The sequence below is a fragment of the Electrona antarctica genome (assembly GCF_951216825.1).
Source record: "Electrona antarctica genome assembly, chromosome: 17".
In the NCBI taxonomy this organism is placed as follows: domain Eukaryota; kingdom Metazoa; phylum Chordata; class Actinopteri; order Myctophiformes; family Myctophidae; genus Electrona; species Electrona antarctica.
The window spans coordinates 29115126-29133663 of NC_136798.1; the positions used below are offsets into that span (position 1 = coordinate 29115126).

An 18538-nucleotide genomic window follows, 5' to 3' on the forward strand; every position below is an offset into this window, starting at 1 on the left:
GTGCTTTGAGCTTGTGGATCGGCTATTTTCGCCAAAGAGATTTGGTGTAGAGGGAAAAAAGAAGGGGACCACGTACAGAGCCCTGGGGGTCTCTGGTTACAGGCATATGGGGTTTAACCCATTTTGGGCGGGAACCCCTTTTGGTGTTAGCATTATGTTATGCTTTAGCTATTGAAAAATAGCAGATCTACAAGCTCATAGCGCGCCACCGAGTGGCTCGCTATGAGCTTGTAGGTCTGCTATTTTTGAAAAATCGAAGAACCACTGACATAGAAACAGCTTTTTCAGAAAACTGTCAGGATGTAGAAGACATTTTTAGAATCTGATATCAGGTCAAAATGGGTTAAGGGGTAAACCTTGCTATTCCTGTTCCACGAAGCGAGGATGAAAAGCTAGAACAGCGTTGCTGTTTTCAGGCATGCAGTGCAACTACCATCGCGTGCACGCACAATATGAATGTGACGAGTACGTGCGTGCAAGCGTGAGCGTGCACGTGTGGCGGGGCGGCGGCCACATATAAAGGACTACAGGCTGATTAAAATCTTATGAGGATCTCATTCATTATTGCAATTATGAGACAAAGGCGGCACTCGGAGTGAATCTGTGGGTTCAGCTCGCAGCTGCGTGCAGAGATGGAATCTGTGAGACACACACACACACACACACACACACACACACACACACAACACGGAGAGCAGGGCCAACACGCAATGCTAAAGCTGCGTGCCAGTATTGCGCACCCAAAACAGCTGATCTTTGCGCTCTGCAATTTTTGGTGCTCGACGCGATGTGCAAGTGCAACCAAGTGTAAATCACGCACAAGCCAAAGCATTGAAGATGAGAAGAACGCACACACAAACACACACAAAGACATGCATGTATTTATGCAGCCGTGCACAAAATGTGCACGGCTGCATGTGAGTCATGTTCGGTCACATGACTCACGAATAACAGAAAACATTTTATCCATTAAATGTAAGTACAAATGTGAATATTCTGTTTGACATTCGCAGCCTCTGCTTTTTATTACTCCCTGGTCAGCACATTAAATTAAAGACAACTATATGTGCGTGCATCTGCGTGAATATATACTGTATGTGTGTGTGCGTGTGCGTGTGCGTGTGCGTGTGCGTGTGCGTGTGTGTGTGTGTGCGTGTGCAGCACCGAGCGCTATGAGCGTGTATACTGTATCTGCTATTTTTCAATAGCTAATGTTTAAAATAATGGTTAAAGTGGTTAAAGTGGGCGGTATATTATCTACAGCCTCAGAACCCTTCTGGAAAGGAGAGCCTTCTGGTGCTACGGACACACAACCTTCTGGTGCTACGGACACACAACCTTCTGGTGATACGGACACACAACCTTCTGGTGACACGGACACACAACCTTCTGGTGATACGGACACACAACCTTCTGGTGACACGGACACACAACCTTCTGGTGACACGGACACACAACCTTCTGGTGATACGGACACACAACCTTCTGGTGACACGGACACACAACCTTCTGGTGACACGGACACACAACCTTCTGGTGACACGGTGACACGTAGCCGTTGCTCGACCCTCACAGGCACATCCCCAGTGCGCGTGCACGGTGTGCACGCAAACCTCTCCAGTGTCATCTTATCTGAACTTACTCGCAAGCTATATGCACTGCAGTACATGCACACGTACAAACACATACACCCATATAGAGTGCATACGCACAAACACCTCCACGTTCACACGAGTGTGCGCACGCGCGCACGCGTACACGCACACACACACGCACACGCACACGCACACGCACACGCACACGCACACACACACACACACAGTGTCACACGATCTTACTTCTGGCTAACGGGCATGCGTGTCTCAAACGCTCACCTTTTCGTAGTACTTGATCTCGTATTCGGTGATGACGCCGTTGGGCTGCTGCGGCTCCTGCCAGGAGAGCTGGATGCTGCGCTGCTGAACGCGCTCCTTGATCACGTCGCTGACCTGGGACGGAGCTGTAACGCACAAAGACACACATGTCCATAAGAACCTGGCCAGGGGGAGGGGGAGGGGAGGGGAGGTGAGCGACGGTCCATGCACACATGCATGTAACTCAGTGGCTCTCAAACGTTTTCATGTCAAGGACACTTATTATTAGCCCGCGGACCCCCGTTTGAAAACATTTTTACCGCTCTACCAGTGATTTTCAACCATTTTAATTTCAAGGACCCCCAAGTTTGACATGCATTAGGTTACGGACCCCCATTTAATGGCATTTTTATCTCTGGGACCCCAATTTATATTGTAAAATCAATGTTGGTATTAACTCTGAACATTTGGTTCCATTTGAACACTCCGAGTTACAGACCCATAAGGGTCCATTTGGTTCTATCATTTAGCTGGGGACCCCCTGGAACTCCCTCAAGGACCCCTGGGGGTCCCCGGACCCCACTTTGAGAACCACTGAAGTAACTTTCATGTACTCAAGTACTGTACTCAAAAGACGTAGTGAAATGAAAAATGTGTTTTTCACACTTTTAGACCATATCTGTGGTCATCATATGGGCATACCTAACAATAGATGCCAAAACAATGGGAATTTTCCAATTTTTGTGTATTTATATATTTTTAAACTCCATAAAATCCCATTTTAATTACTTCCTGTGAACGACAATGTGCTGCGTGATGACGTACCACTACTCTTATGGATATGATTCTTGATTTCATTCACCCGTTTGATTCCCATGGCATAGCACGTTCCTGGTTCTTCCAACTACAGAACTCATTCAAGATGATATCCAGACAGTGTATTACTCATTTTAAACTTAATCAGCATGCTAAAATAATATGCATCTGAAAACATTATAGGTTAGAAATAAGGCACGTAGTAGCAAACATGCTTTGCTGGCCGTTTCTCACTTGTGCAGCAGAGCTATTAACATGACGTCCCATGCTCTGATTGGTTCAGAAACGTAACGTTTAAGACTTCAAAATAATATAAATAAAATGGCCGAAAAAGCCATTGCAGTCAGACCTTATAAGTATAATGTTGAGGTGTTTTTACTAGTACTTTTCAATACATTTAATTCTATTTCACTACATCACAGAACCAAATATTGTACTACTCCACTACAATTATTTGAAAATTCTGTTACAAGTTACTTTGTAGATTTTGATTATTATTACGAAACCACTTCAGGAAAGGTTCCACAACAAAAATACCCAATGAAAAAAGCTCACAACAGGTCACATTGAGTGTGTAGATCTCCTATATTCACTATTCGTCGTACAACAAAGTAAGTATTTAGGTCTTTCTTTGACAAAATACATGTGATTTTGTGTTGTAATTGGCTGCTTGTCTAAATTGTAACATGAAAGTCACAATTTGCCAAGGGATAAAAGACTGCCTGATTAATTTAACAAGAGTTAAATAAATAAGCTTTTAAACAGGACATTATATATTATAGTGTATTGCTGAAGAATTTGGCCCATTTTGGTTAGAGCTGTAAAGCCAATAAAGCATCCGTTCGTTCCACCGTTGCAGTCTTTGAAAATGGGTCTGGGTGAAGCTGTCGGCTAATCAATCTTCCTTCAAAGGGGAGTAATTTTATTCAAATTTGAGTGTTTTGCATTCGCCAGACGGGATGGTACACTTACGATTTTTGACTGCTGAGCACACTCGACGGACTCAACAACATTATCCCAACGGCTCATTATTTGCTATTGTTGATATCAATGGCGGATTCACCCTCTGCTTTCACTTGAAAGAACTTCATTCAAGACCCCATTGCTACAGGAAATCATAGCTGTACCCATTGATGACAAGTGGTTCACACATGGTAAAATGAACACTCGGCGCAGCTGCCAGACAGCCCAATTAAAATATTGAAGTACTCTGAGTGCAGGATGACTAATTAAAACATCGCAGTATGTTTACATAAAGTACTTGGGGCTGTTTAGAGCACAAACTATACTGTATAGTAAGCTAATTTTTTAGTAGGCATCATCTCCCTAGAGTGTATCATAGTTAGGTAAATGGTTTATCGGAAAGTTTGCTTTGAAAAAAAAAGTAATTCCAGTTCATGGAGCCGTTAAGAATATATGCAAAAGATACATAACTTGTATTGTATTCACCATTGATGATGGTGATAGTTAAATTGTAATCGTTAGATTCGTTACGGCGAGTAACGGCGAATAATAATAGCAGCAGTTGCCGTAAAAGCGCCTCGTGCCGGAAGTAAACAATCTACAAGCTCACAACGTGTGAGAGGGACAACTAAGTATGAATCAGGCAATCCATAAATACACCAAACGTCACCTCATGATTCATGAAATCTTTGAGAAAAAGTGGTAAATAGAAATGCGGTAGCAAAAGCAGCAAAGGAGTAGCATTGGTAGAGGAGCTGTGCTAGTAGCTTTCACATTAGCAGTAGTAGAGTGGTCATAGTAATAGTTTCACTAGCCATAGTAGCAACTACTGTGGTGACCCATCTTCAGTACATGACATTACATTATAGCTACGAGCAACAAAATGTCGGTGTGGCATGATCTGCATTGTACAATTACAATACAAGTTAAGAAGAAGAGTACCTTCAAATGTCTTGGGATCTGCTTTTGCGATTTGCGATTACTGAGCAATAATAAGGCACTGTTTTTTTTAACAAACTCACACGTGGCTTCCTTCACTTGACATAGGCGAGAAAACCAGCGAAATGAGCTGTGTGCAGAGCACAGCGGATAATTACCGCACGTGTGAAGCAGTGCCATGCCGTCACAGGTACATTTCTCTGCCTGCTAAACATCCTTTCAGTATGCCTGTGTCACTGGGGAGGAGTTAAAGTGGCTGCTTGTTCCAACCACAAAGTATTGTCGGAATTAATTAAACCCAATTGTCATTTATAATCTATGCCTCGCAGTTTCTTTTTGTTGCACTGACGGGGGGGACGGGGACGGGGACCAGCACATGCCATATTCCGCTGTTTGCGCTACTAATTGAATTTTTGATCGGGAGGTGTAAACATTTAAGGAGCTGCCGTGTGAATATTCAGTAGCAAGCAGAGAGAGCGGGATGGAGGGATATGCACTGGGGTGTGCTGCTTGAGTGTTTTCTTCAAGTACAAGTCAGAGTACGGCACAGAGTACGGGAGTCTTTGAGGGTGTTCCAGCAGGTCCCCAGCTAAATGGCAGACTGTTGGGAACCAAATGAACTTGAACGGTAAGTCGGTAAGACGAGAACTACATTGGCACCTGTTCTTGTATAAAGCCATACTTGGAGATTGTCCTAAATACATCTCATCTTTACTGAAATGGGACTCTGAACCCTACCACACCCGGTCAAGTCATTTCCCCAAATTCAAGGTACCAAAAGTTAACTCTGAACTTGATCTGCCTTTAGCTTCTGTGGCCCTAATACTTGGAATGACCTACAAACAACATTAAAATTGACAACACTGGTACCCTTGAGCCGTTTTAAAACCTTGGTGAGCACACAGACCCCCACAATATGTAACTGTTTTTAGATCGTTTTGAAATTTGTCTTAGCTATTTTATTTGTAAACCTATTTTAATTCACATGTACACCTTTTGTTTTTCTTTTCCTGATCTTCTGATGTATTGTGATGTTTTTCTATGTGATTGTATTACTGTGATTGTATTACTCGACAACACTGAAAATGAGATCGATTACTTTGTTGTACAAATGGGACCAATATGGACCTTCCCGGTTCCTGGGAAAATCTTTGAAAACGTTCATCTATCGCGACATGCCCAAAATCGGGGACGCCAGGTTCAAAAAATGTGCGGCATGCACAGAGAGAGCTGCTGAAGTGCTGACGTGTCATGTGGCATGTGCAGTGACCCATGGGAATGGACCTCGGTAGCCCCTAACACAGCCTGACCCCAGATTGTCTTAAAATGACCTGCTGCTAATGACTCCTGCCGGATTAAGCCCCTCATTAGGCCTCATCGGCATTCCCTGACAGTAATGCCCATGACAGCGGACACTGCCGAGGGCCTTGTCAAAAAAAATGAGAGAGAGAGAGAGAGAGAGAGAGAGAGAGAGAGAGAGAGAGGGAGAGAGAGAGAGAGAGAGAGAGAAAGAGAGAGAGAGAGAGAGAGAGAGAGAAATAGACGACAACACTGTTATGACATGTCCTATATAATCCACCCAAAACACAAGAACAATGTATCCTTTTCACGACACGGCCAAGGCGGTCAAAGGGATGATTAAGTTCTCATTCCCCGAGTCACAACAAACGGTTAGTGCAGCTTAGACTCCGACCGAAAGCAGCCGCAATCTCTTGGCCTCACCCAGAAAAAAAAAGCTTGCTGAGAACTGGTCATCCTATTTTCCATGATCTTTGCTGTGGTTGGGTGTTTAATGAGTGAGTTGTGTCTTGACTTGCAGTTGTGTAGGGCCTACGTCGTACAGCTGAGAAGTTGTTACGAGGTCAATAAAAGTGCAACACACACAGCTATCCTGCTTTTGAGTTGATTTGACATAAATGTCACACTTTTCTTTAAACTGGGATTCTATGAAGATCCTCTAAGTAGCTCTCAGAAGTCTGTATTGCACATTACACATTACAATCCTCTTAAAAGCAACATTTCTCATACCTCTAAAGTTGTACGTTTAAAGTCGACGTGCTACAGACCTATTTTCGCTTAGATATGGATAATTGGGTATTACTGTTATATCTTCCAATGCATTTTTCTTCCAAAGACTACACTTTAAAGTGTAAGCTGTATTCCTGTAGACACAGGCGACACAACGGCGATTTCAAGAGAAATCAAGTATTCTCCATCCCTGAGAGACGTGTTTGGTCCTTCATCTGACCACAGCGTTGTTGCCCGACGATGATGAGCTACTTTAAAAGCACACCTTTCCAGCCTCCCTCTGGTCTAGAATGACACATAGGGGTTCAGCCATAACACCTGCCCCATTTACCTTTGGCTTGGGGGTTCTGGTGGCAGTGACTCAGCCGACGCACGCACGCACGCACGCACGCACGCACGCACGCACGCATGCAGAGACACACAGAGACACACAGACACATACACACGCGTGCACCTATGAGACATGTCCCTCTTCCATCACCCTCCCTCTCACTCCGCCACGGGTGACAGGGAGGCTCGGAGCCTCCTGTGTTTCCACAGAGACCATTAGACAGCATTAGTGCGACACAACGTTCTGCCAGGATAAAAAGAAAAGGTGATCATTCTGGGTAAGATGAATTTGTAAGGAAGTGGAAGACGGAGCAGTGCCAAGCCTTGAAGCGAGTCATCCGTATTGTATATTTCCGGTGGGCTGTGAATAAGGACCCAGGGTTGAGTTAATTCGACAGAAACCTCCGGTTCTTTCTCTCTCTCTCTCTCCCTCGTTTCTCCCCTGTGGAGTGCTCCGCCAGTACTCTGTGACAGCTAGTAATGACATACTTAATATCATGGAGACCAGAGCCCAGTCAGCCAGTCATACACTTACTGACTTTTTTTTAAACATACCTGTGGGGGGCTTAGTGTGGCAGAAAATTGTTGTAATTGTTATGACGGTAAGGAGACTGTTTGGGAAGGCATTTGTGCGTTTGCTCCTGTGATATTAGAAAACGTATTAGTGACCCCCGAAACACCTCCTCCTGTAAAGCTAACTGATCTGGAAGCCGGTCTCTCGCTTGTCGTGCTCTGCATTTGAATATCTTATGAATACATTACAGTCAGACTGTAGGATTTGTAATATCCTCTTCTTCCAGTCAGTCGGCTCGTTTGGATTCTGGCGGCGGCCGACGGGTGAGGGAGGATGCAAAGACGAGGTCATTTATTACATAAGTGTCTTTCTTACTCTGCGTCTATGCTCGCCTCATAGACCCACTTGGTTCTCTAACTCTTTCATGTCAACAACCCCCAAATTAATATGTATTTGGCCACAGACCCCCATTTGATTTGCAAAATAATGTTGCATCCTCAATGCTGAATACTGTTATTTGATGCAATTCTAACGATTACAGGTATCTGTTAACTAGGATATGACGCATCTCTGAATATTACTGCAACTTTCCGCCTTGGAAATATGGTCTATTTTGCAGGCCGGGCGTCTTGGTTTTAATGGACCCTTTTTTTTTTATTCCTTCTTTTTTTTCAGACATCTTTTCCAGAAGGCTATGAAAACATCAAGATTGGCGACAGAGCGGTTCCAAGCAGGCCTGACACTAACGAGCTATGACATAATCGAGATTACTTCCACTTGACACCGTGACTCTCATAAGAGAGAAAAAGAAGGGGCTTGCTATTAAGTGTTGGCAGCTCAGAGAGAACGGACATTTTTTTAAACAATGGACATAATAGAGAGGTCAAGCACTGTGTGGGAGTGTGCGTCTTTTGTTTTTGTGTGTGGGTGTTTATGTATGTGTAGTGATGTGCAGGGTTCGATTTACTAGGGGAGGGAAGGGAGGTCATTTTTATATCGCCCATCTGGCCATTCGGTGGGGATATGTTTTATCTCAGGTTTGAAAAAATGCACATGGTCCGATATGTTTGATACTGATGTTTGATAATGTCACAAATTAACAATTCAATTAATAATGTATGCTCACCACATTAACCCTAATTTGGGGCGAATTTCTACAAATGTAAGTGTGTGTGTGCGTGTGCGTGTGTGTGTGTGTGTGCGCGCGCGCGCGCGTGCGTGTTCATCTGTGTTTGTTCCTGCCTGTGCATTTGCGTGCCTGCGTGTGCTATTCCATCTCTCTCTGCCTCTCTTCTCGGGGGATGAGGTTGTGTTTGTCTGCCCCTCTGCACGTAGCGCCCAACAGAGAGGTGCGTGTGGGCTGCATGCTCGGTGCCCCCGCCGGATGCTCAATCGACCCGCATGGCTGACACCCAGCTAGCCAGACTAAATAGCCCGGGGCAGAAGCCGCTACAGAGGCATCAGAAGGTATCTGTTCACGCTGTGTACCTTAAGCAAGCTATACTGTAGAATAAAGAAGGGAGTTGAGAATTCACTTGAGTGCTGCTGTGCGGGGAAGATAGAGAGAGTGAGTCAGATAATAAAAAAAATGAGGACAATAACAGGCCACGGCTTTGATGAATGTGAGGAATACTGGAGAAATTGCTATGACAAGGTCCTAGCTCTAAGGAGTTTTTTTTAAAGCTCCTGTGTCTTTTTTGCTGGTGGCGATGGGTCTCTAGGCAGCTATGTGTCTCTACTCCTGTCAGTGCAACAACCTCCAGCGCTTACAGCTTTGTAAGCCATCTCCAGAACCAATTCAGTAAGATAATGGAGAGAGGAACAGTGCGGATATAGATTCATAGATAACTCTTTCTTTTTTTCAAGAGATCAAGGCCACACCTTTTCATGTGAACGATGACCGTGATGAAATCTTCTCGCAACACAGAGGTTCCCAAGCCACTCCGCCCCTGCCGTTAGGCTACATTAGCACAACTCTGCCAGTCTGATCGCTCAGCAAATCTAATTCCCCGTCAAGGCATTCATTAGGAAGATCATGCGGATTTCTTTTTTTTGCCGCACGTCCTGGGCTAAAGCTAAAGCCGCCGACGTCTTATCCATCAAAGTGTAGCGGCATAATGTCTTGGAACAGTTCTATAGCTCGCTGAGTCTAATGCAATGTGAAAGCCTCAAATCAAGGTGTATAGAATACCCTTGAACTAGAGGGTGTTTGAAAATTGAGCTTTAAAGAGACTGTGTGTAGCGAGGGGTGGCTTTCTGCATGATAATGCCAGCCCAGTCAGGAACACGTACACAGTAAAAAATAAATAAATAAACCCTCAGTATGAATGTATCGCATTCAACACTAAGGATTTTCATTGGGGGGGAAAGGGGGCAAAGGGGACTCCATTTGAAAGCAATTAGCCGGACGTAGGTGGACCTTCATGTTATGTATAGGGTTGACAGCTACTGTACCATAGCTCATAAGACCATTATTAACACATCGCTGATAACGCAACTACACCACCACACAGACACGCAGTCAAATGACGATCTCACCTCATTATCTTGTCCAAGTTCAAGGACCTTTACAAAATAAAGAATAAATAAAAAAAGACACCCACCTATACACTCATTGGTATTCAACAGAGATACGGTAACAGCCTGAAAAAAATGTTCCTCACTGAATAACTTTCATAATGTAATCAGGGTACAGTATGTCTGCATTAATGTGATTTGTCTACGCGCACGCTGTGTGTGTGTGTGTGTGTGTGTGTGTGTGTGTGTGTGTGTGTGTGTGTGTGTGTGTGTGTGTGTGTGTGTGTGTGTGTGTGTTCTATGTATGAAGTACATATTAAATGGATTGTCAATGTGAATCTCTTCTTTGGTCAATTGCATGTTTAAAACATTTATCTGGCTGCCCAGTACAGCCCACATACTCCCACTGTCAAGTCATGCCTATAACAGACTTGAGTGTCTTGCTCAAGGGCACATTCCTAGCCAGAGCAATTTTCTGGTCACAAGCCCACTTCTCTAACCTCTGGACTTCCGCCTCCAAATCCCCACACCACTCACCCCCCACTCCTTTAATCTCTCTTGGATTCGGGAGAGGAGATCGCCTCATTTTTTTTCTGCCTGAGGTAACGTGTTCATCGCCCACACCTAACAACATAAGTATAGCCTTGTGCACAACTGTGAAGTCAGGAGTCCCAGGTTTCAGCGGAAGGTCATACAGAGGGAAATTGCATGCATGCTACACTGGCACACACAGTCACACACAGTCACACACACACACACACACAGTCACACACAGTCACACACAGTCACACACAGTCACACACACACACACACACACACACACAGTCACACACACACACACACACACACACACAGTCACACACACACACACACACACACAGTCACACACAGTCACACACACACACACACACACACACACACAGTCACACACACACACACACAGTCACACACAGTCACACACACACACACACACACACAGTCACACACAGTCACACACACACACACACAGTCACACAGTCACACACAGACACACACACACACACACACACACACACACACACAGTCACACACAGTCACACACAGACACACACACACACACACACAGTCACACACAGACACACACACACTCAACATGTCACAGCCCCCTTGCATTTTAACCCTCAGCAACGTCACCCCCCCCCCCCCCCCCTCATCATAATCACACAAGACCTTTGGGCTGTGTAAGGGATACACAAATCACTGGTCAGCTTGGTTACATAATTGTCTAGCCAGCAGGGGACCATCACTTACTGGAAGAAACCCACTGAACTTCTCAGCGTCACTGTCCAATTCAAGGAGCAGCATGGAGGTCAGCATGCTACATCGCCTGGGGTCCCGAGGCTTTGTTCAGTCTGCACGCACGTCCGTTTTCTCAGACATGAACTCAGGACTGACTGTCCTCATTGTTATTTCTAAGTGATCAGGTCGGATTTGTGCATGCAGACATCATATCTGCATTGATGTCTGTGGTAATGATGTATGGACGTTAGTGTAGTTTACTGGTTCTTAATGTCGGGTCCGGGGACCACCATGGGGTCTAAATGGACCGTTACAGGTCTGTAACTCCAGAGGGTGTACAATCTTCTACCATCGGGGTGACGGTACACACAGTACATTCGTTGCAGGATAGGGCTTCAAGAATGTTTGTCCCCACCTCAAGTATAGGACTTCTGAACAAGCAGGCCCCATCTCAGTTCTGTGCATAAAATGTAATGCAATGTAATGTGAGCAGGGGGTCCCCGGCATTATTTTTTATAATTTGGCTATAAAAAACAAAAAAGCTGATATACAAGCCATAGTGTGTCATTCACTTCATATGAGCTTGTATATCTGCTGTTTTTGAAAAATCTATTACATTTGTGCAAACCTCTGAATATATTTATATTTTTAAAGCGCACATTTTTATATCTCATATATCTTTGCTTCTGGGGGTCCCTGGGACAGAATATTTGGAGATGCATGGGAGTCCGAAGCCAATTACATGAGAGAAACACTGACTTAGTTCATCTCACATTGCCAGATGATCTCAGCCTGCCGATACTTCCGGTGACATCTAAATCCAAGGTACTGTAGTTGAGAGAACAGCTGCTAACAAGCCTACTGTACGCCCACTGCTTTGGAAACCAAACAAATCACTGCCCCATATGAATAACTTGGATTGGTTCTGCAATGACGTTGTTGTTTCTTTTGTCTAGTTTCTTTTGTCTAGACAGTAGCATTATATGCTGAAATATTGTAACTTTTGTCAAAGTGTACTAAAAAGGTACAGTAGAGGCAGAAAAAAAGTATCACAGGCGACTTCTACAATCGACACGGTTTGTCCTGTTCTGGCAAAAACTATGTTGGTGTTTTTAAAATGCTGTAAAGGTTACTTTTTTAAAGGGCCAAATAGTTTTATTTCAACATTTAGCTGGACTAACTGGAAATGCCATGGTGACTGCAGTAAAAACCCACAGTGATACAGTACTGTAGACAATGGAAGACACAACTACACCCTGCCAAAGCTTTGCATTCGCCCCCAAATCAACATGAGCGACCCTTTGCCTACAATCACCAGAATTCATCAGTTCAGTCTCCCATCGACCATATTCACACAGCTGACGTTTTGTTCTTACTGTACTTCTCAAGGCTTGTTTGTTTGTTTGTTTGGAGGTTCCATGATGATTCTGAACCAACTCAATCACAATAAATTCCAGAGAACCGGGCCCGGCTTGGAAGATGTACAGGCCTGATATTATTCTCAGTGCTTAATTTCCTGAGATCTGCATAATTCGGTCCCGCCACGGCAGCCTGATGTGATGAAGCCATAAAAATATGTCACGCTCTTCCCAAAAGCCCTTTTGTTGGTGAGCCGTGGCTCAACGATGCTATCTAGCTGCAGCTCAGCACTGCGGGCACGTCACTGGGAATTCACACTGCGAGACCAATAAACTGTAAAGTAACTAAGTACATTTAAGTACTGTACTTATGTACAATTTTGAGGTATTTGTACTTTACTTGAGTATTTGAGACAAATATTGTACTTTTACTCCACTACAATTATTTGAAAACGTTAGTTAGAAGTTACTTTGTGGATTTGGATTATTATTACAAAACATTCATTAACCACTTCAGCCCTATATACATTTCGGCCATTTGAAAATAGCCAATCTACTACAAGTGAGCTTGTAGATCTGCTATTTTTAAAAGATTTTTATACATCTGAAAACTTGAAATGAGACACTCTGCATAATGAGTTCTACTTACATTTTGATGCCAATACGTTTGTACTTTTACTCAAGTGTATTTTGAATTCAGGACTTTTACTTGTAACAGAGTACTTCTACATTGGAGTATACAGTACTTTTTCCACCACTGGTGAGCCATGGCTCAACGATGCTATCTGGCAGCAGCTCAGCACTGCGGGGACGTCACTGGGAATACACAGCGCGAGACCAACAAATGAGAAATGAAGGGACCGGGGGAACTACGGCGGTAATGTAGACCGTTTGCTTTACTTATCCACTGCCTTCACTGACCTTTCTGCTCACAAGCAGCCGCAAGACACGTCTTAACAAATACATGACTACGGGCTAAGCAGAGATACGCGTCTGCATACACAGTGGCTTTATCGTTTATCTTAATAAAACAAAGGCTCAAGAGTGAAAAGGCGCAGGGCCGATTACAGCGAAAGCCTAGGCGTGGATATTTACAGCAGGCAGTGCTAAGCAGCCAGTCAAATCCCCCCCCAAACCACCACCACCACCCCCCCACACCCTCCCAAACTCTCTGCTTCCATTAAATGTCAAAGCCCAGCCTGAGGCCCCCCCTCTGCTCTCGGATCTAAAGCCTTGATTGGACATCTGAGCCGCACAAGGATTGAAAAGTGAGATTATTCACAACACGCAGTGTGCTGAGGACTGACGGAGCAGTGGGCCAGGTCCAGTGGAAGAAGTCATCAAATGTTTTACTCAAGAAAGAGTAGTGATATCTCACAATGAATGTAGACCTACTCTATTACAAGTAACAGTTAAAGACTAAAAGTACTAATGTTTTGGCATATAATTTACTTAAAGTCCCAAAAGTAAAAGTTTTGTTTTATTTCAAAAGTTATTATTATTTTTTAATCTTTCAAAAATAGACGATCTAGAAGCCTTTACATTCAAACTTGTATGTTTCTGAAATAATTGTATGTTTTGAAATAATAATCAAAATCTACAAAGTAGACTAACTAAAGCCGTCAAATAATTGTAGTAGATTTGTAGTAAAAAAAAAAGGGGAAAAACAAGAAAAGAGATGAAGTGTAGTAGAAGCATAACATATTGAAAGTAAAAGTACCTCAAAATGTATACTCGAGTCCAGTACTTGAGTAATTGTACTCTGTTACTTTGCACCACAGTTCACAACACAGAGCAGTGGGCCAGGCCAGAGTCTGTTACTTTGTACCACAGTCTGTTACTTTGTACCACAGTCTGTTACTTTGTACCACAGTCTGTTACTTTGTACCACAGTCTGTTACTTTGTACCACAGTTCACAACACAGAGCAGTGGGCCAGGCCAGAGTCTGTTACTTTGTACCACAGTTCACAACACAGAGCAGCGGGCCAGGCCAGAGTCTGGAGGCAGTTCTATTATTCTTGCAGTTTGGGGGCCTCGCGGTCACATTCATCTGTGGCTTCCCACAGAGGCGGTTTCTATGTCAGTCGTTCTTCGATTTTTCAAAAACAGCGGACCTACAAGCTCGTAGCGCACCACTCGGTGGCGCGCTATGAGCTTGTAGATCTGCTATTTTTCAATAGCTAAAGCATAACATAATGCTAACACCAAAAGGGGTTCCCGCCCAAAATGGGTTAAAGGACCACTTTTCTCCATGCCTGCATTCTGTCTCATTCTTCCTTATCATCACCGAATAAATCTTGCATTTGACAACAATTTTTTAAAATTAAAACTTCACTACCCGCTTGCACACAGTATGCGGGCGATGAGGGGGAGGGGCAAATTGTCGAGGTTTGGAGTCATTTGGAACGTTGATTTATTATCGGAACACCTCTGTGATCAGGAAGATGATCGTATTAATCAGAGCTCATATGCTCTTTAATCACGGTCTTGGACAGAGTTCCGTTCCGGGGGAATAACATCCAGCCCCCACCCCACTCCAGACACACACATGTACATGCACACACGTGCACGTGCCACACACACACACACACACACACACACACACACACACACACACACACACACACACACACACACACACACACACACACACACACACACACACACACACACACACACACACACACACACACACACACACACACACACACACAAACTCGGTTGCCTCTGTAATTTTGGCATGAGGCAGTCTGGTCGGACGCACCCCGCAGATTGTGAGCAGATCTAGGCCAAGCCTGTAGGAAGAGCCATACCGTGCCCTCTATACCTGTAGTCCAGTGGTTCTATCGAATATAAAATGTCTTGGCCCCAGGCCCCCATAACTGTGGGAGTGTACAGATTAAAGGAACCATGAGGGTCCCTGGAACCAACTTTGAGAACCATGCTGTATACGATATACACCCAAAAACAGAAAAAGACCCAGCTCCACAACAGTGCTCTCTGATGGACTACTGTATTATCACGCCAGGCTGTACACGGTAGACGTTTTCAACAGAGAACATTCCTAACCATATGAACGTCCATTCGGATTCCTTTATCAAAACAATTAAAGGCGTGTTGCTGTTAGCTCAGCTATCTACAATGTCCAGTAGTTACTATGGGGAGAAATAAAAGCAATAAACTGAGAAATTATCTTGTGGGATCACTGTCCAAAACCGCTTCCATTGTTGGTTAAAGGACCACTTCACCACTTTTCAACCTACCTTCATATCATTTGCCGTCAAATATGTTCATGATAAAATGCCACAGTTTCTTTCTACTCGGTCTGTGTCTCATTAATCCTGTTTAAAAACAATCTACCTAATGATGATGTTACTGGTGGACGGGTTGCTGAACTTCCCACAGCCCTCCTATGAGACACAAATTATATGAAGATAAGTTGAAAAGCGGTGAAGTGGTCCTTTAATATTAATTTATGCTTACTTGAGCCCTATTTTAGAATTTGTCGGACGACAGTGTCGGGTGTGAAAACAGCGAGTCTAACAAGCTCACAAATCACAACAATGTGTCATGTTGAAAGTATTCACCATGAACAAATGTGACGAAAGTATGACTAAGCAGTCATTCGATAGTTGAGAGATAAATAAAAACACTATCCCAGGGCGCTCAAAAATAACATGTCACTTCAAAACAAACAAGAGAAGAAAAACAATTCTGTGGTTAGGGAGGTAAGAGGTAGGGCTTTAGAAAAAAACATTTGGTCACACTGGTAAGCTGCACTGCAACATGCTGAAATGTTAATGCAACCCTGAGAGTGACTTCACAGTGTGGGAGGTGTGCTGCAACCTGCCTTTTTTCCCTCAGTCTGCCCATAAATCCCATGCTGATCCAATAAGTAGCTCCTCCAACGCTCCACCCAGTGACACTTAATTCTGTCTTGCACTCTACCGGCACACAGGGGTGATAATGACCTTAAATGGGAAGTTGCAAAAGCGGGTGTTGGGAGGTGACCATAAATGATTCAGTTGGCGAGGAGGCCTAGCGTGCTTTTTCATGATAAAAAAAACTCCCAGCATGAGCAGCTGCATAGTAAAATCCTCAGTGTTCAGGCTGATTCATCCATGTGTGTAACTCAGATAATCAGAAGAATCGGAATCAACTATATTGCGACGTCACACCATTACAGGTATAAAAAGAGTTGGTGATTTATTTATTTATTTTTCTATTTTCTATTTCTATTGTTTTACCTTTTTGAAAGCTCTCAACATTTGCAGTTAGAGGAAGAGTTGGAACAGGAAAAGTGACAACAGAGAACAAACAAACAGAACACAGCCTGAGCTAACGTGTTAGGTTTCTGGTCTAGAGGGATGGGTCGCGGCTGAGATTTGCGCATGCCCTGATTGGTTCACCAATCTGTCCGTCAGGCGTCAGCCGGCGCCCACCCTGAAGGGTTGACTCCCAATTCTAGACCAGAGCGGCCCATGAGTTTCCCCAGGCTTTCATTTTTTGCGCAGACGAAAATGAAAGCCTGTGTACCGAGGCTAGGTACAGTCAAATCACAAATTCGAATATAATATAAGGTGCCTGATTAAAAATGCAATGGCTAGCTGGTACTATGGAAGGCCTACATGCTTATTGTGCAGGTGGAAGACGCACACACAGAGAGTATGCAATGCAAATATAACCACAATGTAAGGGTGATAGCGAAACACTGGGAATTCTACTGTGCAAGCTGGCTGAGACAGAGAGAGAGAGAGAGAGAGAGAGAGAGAGAGAGAGAGAGAGAGAGAGACACAGCAGCACATTACCACCAGGGTAAGTGCCACCCTGGTGCTGAGGGACAGTGCTCGCACGCCCACATGAGCTCCAGAACTCAGACCCGTAATCACGGGGAGGGCTGGCCTGCCGCTGCTCGCCTGGCAGCAGCAGGCATGATGAGTAACCCTGGGCTCAGACAATCCAGACAAGCCCCAGTTCTTCTTCCTTACAACTCACAAACACACTCCCAGACAGCTTGTGCCACAGTGAGATTGCACAAAAGCTCCTGCTTAGTCAACTCGGCTGCCTGTGTGCATGTGTACTGTGTACTTTATCTGAGAGGTCGGCTTTGCGCGTCAGTCATCAGTGGTGGGTGAGTTCTCCGCTCGCTCATCCACGTCTAACTGTGTGAGCTCACTTCTTTTATGTTTGGTTGTGACTGGACTTGAAGGAAACCAGACGGCGGCAACGTGTGCACACGGCTGGGTGTGGCCCTTAGTCTCGACTGGCTTTACATGCTACACAAACATTCACTCCTTCCAAGCATATTTGTCTCTTTGTGAGCACCCTATGGTATGATGGTGTGTCTGTAGTTCAGGGTGTTTTTTTATTCTCCCTTCCTTACTTGTAATTATAATTTTACTCCTTGAACTGCAAACGTGATACGTGAAGCCTGTATAAATGCGTTTCAGCTCAACTTTTACATGCAATTGGGACAATAAAGTTCATTGATTGATTAATTGAACAGAGACTACTTTAATAAGAAACAATTATGTTATTTATTTGACATTTATTTATTTGATTTATGTGACAGTCTTCAGAACTCCTACCCCAATGTAAAGCCAGTTTAGAGCACACGTTCTATAATACTAAAACATAATGCTGAAGTAGTCATCCCACTGTAGAAAGGGTTCCATCTTAAAATGCACAGCCCTGCAGTACATCTCCTGGGTGTTGTGAATAACTTAAAGGAGTTTAAGAAATGATAATTGCGTAAAGAGAGAGTTTCTATGGGGCATGTCTATATCTGATTAAACAGAACTATCTTGTGCTTCCAAAGCTATTTCCGAGCTTGGTTTGGCTGCAACCCACTGCTTGTTACACTCCACAATCAAATTCATATCCGTGATTTATCACCAAGTGTCACATAAAGGCTGTTCACAACAAACACGCGTGCACGCAC

The 18538-nt window shown here is 44.1% G+C and overlaps 1 protein-coding gene across 1 annotated transcript in view; it reads right to left on the reverse strand.

The window, feature by feature from the left end:
• Positions 1–18538, reverse strand: part of LOC306941056 (ephrin type-A receptor 7-like) — a gene marked incomplete at its 5' end in the record, with an annotated part of 54261 nt that overhangs the window by 21220 nt on the left and 14503 nt on the right. The window contains one exon of the mRNA XM_079526361.1: positions 1875–1999. Coding sequence (XP_079382487.1) covers positions 1875–1999 — 125 coding nt within the window. The remainder of the gene's footprint in view (positions 1–1874; positions 2000–18538) is intronic.